Genomic DNA, 3170 nt, shown 5'->3' with positions numbered 1-3170 from the left:
TCAATTTCAAAGGCTACCGTGATATCGGTTTTTTTTCGAACATATACTTACAGCATATAAACCGTGATCCAGCAAGATAATATCACAGGATCCTTTTTCGTTCTTCCTAACTAAAATGTTCCCTGGATGCGGATCACTGTGAACGAATCCACGGATGAAAATCATTTCTGAATATAATTTTCCTAGTTTATTTGATATCTCATACGGATCTATTTTATGCTCGTTAATGTACTTTAGATCGTTCACTTGACCGCCCTCTACAAATTCCATTGTTAATACTCTAGGCGTTGTCATATCCCATCTAAAAATAAAAATTAGTAAATGTTAATACAAAAAAATATTTATTAAGTTCATGATATATTGTAGTTCTTCTCGCGTAACTTTTCCGTGTAAACTTTTCTCGGTAATCACCGGTAATCTCCGAGCGCCAATTTCAAATCGTCAAATGACACATAATAACTGTGAAAATGACTTTTCAAATGTTAAGCTCAATGATTTGACATAACTTTTGAGGTTATGTCGTAATTCTTCCCTATTTTAAGTCTTTTTTTTTAGGGCAACGGCCCAGCTACGTCGAAACACCGGTTCCCATTAGAACACCGAAGTTAAGCGACGTAAGGCGATACTAGCTGATGGACGGGTGACCGGTTCGAAACTCTGTATCGTCCTGTTGTCCAAGGCAAAAGTGTAAAATCTATTGACACGCACGCCGCGCCGCCCGGTTCGTCGAGGCCGGATGAGATCGGATATCTCATGAGTAAGAGTCGATTTAGACACTTGCCAAGTCGGTAGGCCATTGACCATGATATGGCCGAGGACAGCGGTTCGGATTCCGCGTAAACAAAGTAGGGCCCGTCCAGATTAGCCCTGGCAGCAAAAAGGAGACGTTAACTTGAAGTCTTCTTTATTAGTGGCAAATGTGGCAATTGAACAATATGAATATTTTTGTATGAACTGTACAAACTGAACGAAATTGGAGCCGCTATCGATCATACTGTTACGGATTCCGTGGGTCCACTAATTTAAACTCACGATAAAATACTTAACTAATTTATTTTTCTCACAATTTATACTAATAACACACAATTAACTAATTAGAAAATTCCTTCGCCAAATTGTCCGATTCGTAATAATTTAAACGCGGTATATTCAAACTTCAAACTGGTCCAACTGCCAAGCGCGGGCTTTGTATACTCTATGGCTGGTGTTTCTGGAACGTTCTAAAGAATTCTGTAATATTCTTTTACTTTCTGGCGAATGCGCCAGGTTCCTCAATGCACGTTTCGGTTATGTCGGCAACCAGCAATACAGTTTAGCGCCACATACACCTTAACAATACCTTGTTTTCTTTGTATCATGGGTACTCTATACCTATATATTATCTAGTGACTTTGTTTAGGTAACGATGTAACCTCAAAAGATTTATATCAACAGACATAGCGTTACTATACACGATGTCAAATGTCAAAAATAAGGAAAATAACACGAGAAGAACTATATATTTTCTACAAAACCTAACTTTCGGCACTTTCAACCAGTCGACATTTTCTTTCAAACATCTGAGCTGATCTTCTCGGCATTTTACCCTCCTGAGCGAAGTTTAACTCTTGGGGAATGTTCTTTTTCGACCTCGTCGACCAGCCATTGAATTTGAATTCGGGAATTCAACTCATTGGCTTAACCAGGTACTCCATCGTTTTCATGTCAACTCTAGAATTACCTTGCACATAAGGATGTTGCACCTATTTCAATAACTTTTATAATTCTACAGATTAAGGAAAAATAATCGTACCTTCACTGCCACGGTGGCGCCATCTTTGAGTACGGCTTTGTGCACTTGGGCAAGGGATGCAGTACCGAGTGGTTCCGGGTCAATTGATTCAAATATTTCCAATGGCTAAAATATTTTACATACAGGGTGTTTCAAGAAACATGTGCCATCTCTCGTGGGGAGATTTCCCACGTAAAAATAAGATTTATTTATCATATCAACACAGGTCCAAGTCCTCAAAGTTTCGAATGAAATTTTGAGGGTAAAATTTATAAAGTAGGTAAAATATTATACACCTAATTTATTCATTCTATTTTTATAAAATTGCGTTTATTTCATCAATATCAAAAGATAACTTTTAATTGGCATTAAACGGCTTACACAATTTTGATATCAAAAGAAAAAAAGTCAGTGGCGCACATGCTTTTTTTGAAGAATATTCCAGTAATAACCCATATGCACGTTCCTGATGAATTTATCGACACTTTTTTAGCATTAAAATATGTAGCTTTACTGTATACTTTCACCCCCAAAAATTCGTTCGAATCGCTAAAAGTACTTGGAAGAAAATTATAATAAATCAAAAGATTATTAAGCTTTTAACACCCTGTAGCTACGACACAAAGCAGAATCGGACCTATATTAATATAAAAAATAAATCTTATTTTTATGTGAGGTATTTCCCCACGAAAGATGGCACATGTTTTTTGAAACACCCTGTATTTGTATTTGTATCATACCAAGCTTCATAAAAATACTATACAGGGTTTTAAAAAATATAATTTTTTTGGATATTTTTCCAGTAATTCAAAACATAGTATTTTATCATTAAAATTACACAAAACAAAGTAAATCCAACAGGAATAATCACTAGTGTAATATTTTTCTTTACTGTTCATAATAAAAATAAATACCATTTGTTGCAAACTTTTTGGTATACCCTGTATAATACTGGGGGGTTTTACTCTTAACTTTTTTTGTAAAAGATGGAGATTTTTAAAACATTTTATAAATTAAATACAGCATGAAACAAACATATTTTTAAAACAATTTTTTCAGATTTTCAACACACAAACAAATTCTAGAGATTTTGATATCTGGCAAGTACAAAAATATTACAAATATGGGCGTTAACAACAAAAGTGGGATAATACATATAAATCTATATAAAACTAGCTGTAACTTACATCTTTCTTAAAATCCTCTTTCAATACTTTGTAAATGTCTTTTAACTCGGTACTAGGGGCCTGACTATGCAACACTTTCATCGTTTGTACATACTCAGAAGGTAATAAATAATCCAGAGCTGCTATGTGCTGTCCAACTTTAATATAAACACCCTTGTTCTCACAACACAGGTCCAACAGTTTCTCTGCGGACCGTTTATGGCATACAGACT

At 35.1% G+C, this 3170-nt stretch overlaps 1 protein-coding gene across 1 annotated transcript; it reads right to left on the bottom strand.

The window, feature by feature from the left end:
• Positions 1–51: 51 nt before the first annotated feature.
• Positions 52–3162, bottom strand: LOC115887889 (uncharacterized aarF domain-containing protein kinase 1-like; the record flags this gene model as incomplete). The annotated part of the gene is given in 5 exon segments (XM_030907411.1): positions 52–301; positions 1515–1552; positions 1554–1742; positions 1793–1897; positions 2959–3162. Coding segments are annotated over 5 exon segments (786 nt in total), but the record flags the coding sequence as incomplete, so codon positions are not given.
• Positions 3163–3170: the final 8 nt, after the last annotated feature.

This window comes from Sitophilus oryzae, unplaced genomic scaffold (assembly GCF_002938485.1).
Source record: "Sitophilus oryzae breed Bouriz unplaced genomic scaffold, Soryzae_2.0 scaffold_670_pilon_pilon, whole genome shotgun sequence".
Taxonomy (NCBI): domain Eukaryota; kingdom Metazoa; phylum Arthropoda; class Insecta; order Coleoptera; family Curculionidae; genus Sitophilus; species Sitophilus oryzae.
The sequence above is the reverse complement of the archived record's forward strand: the minus strand, read 5'-3'. Positions and strand labels throughout refer to the sequence as shown.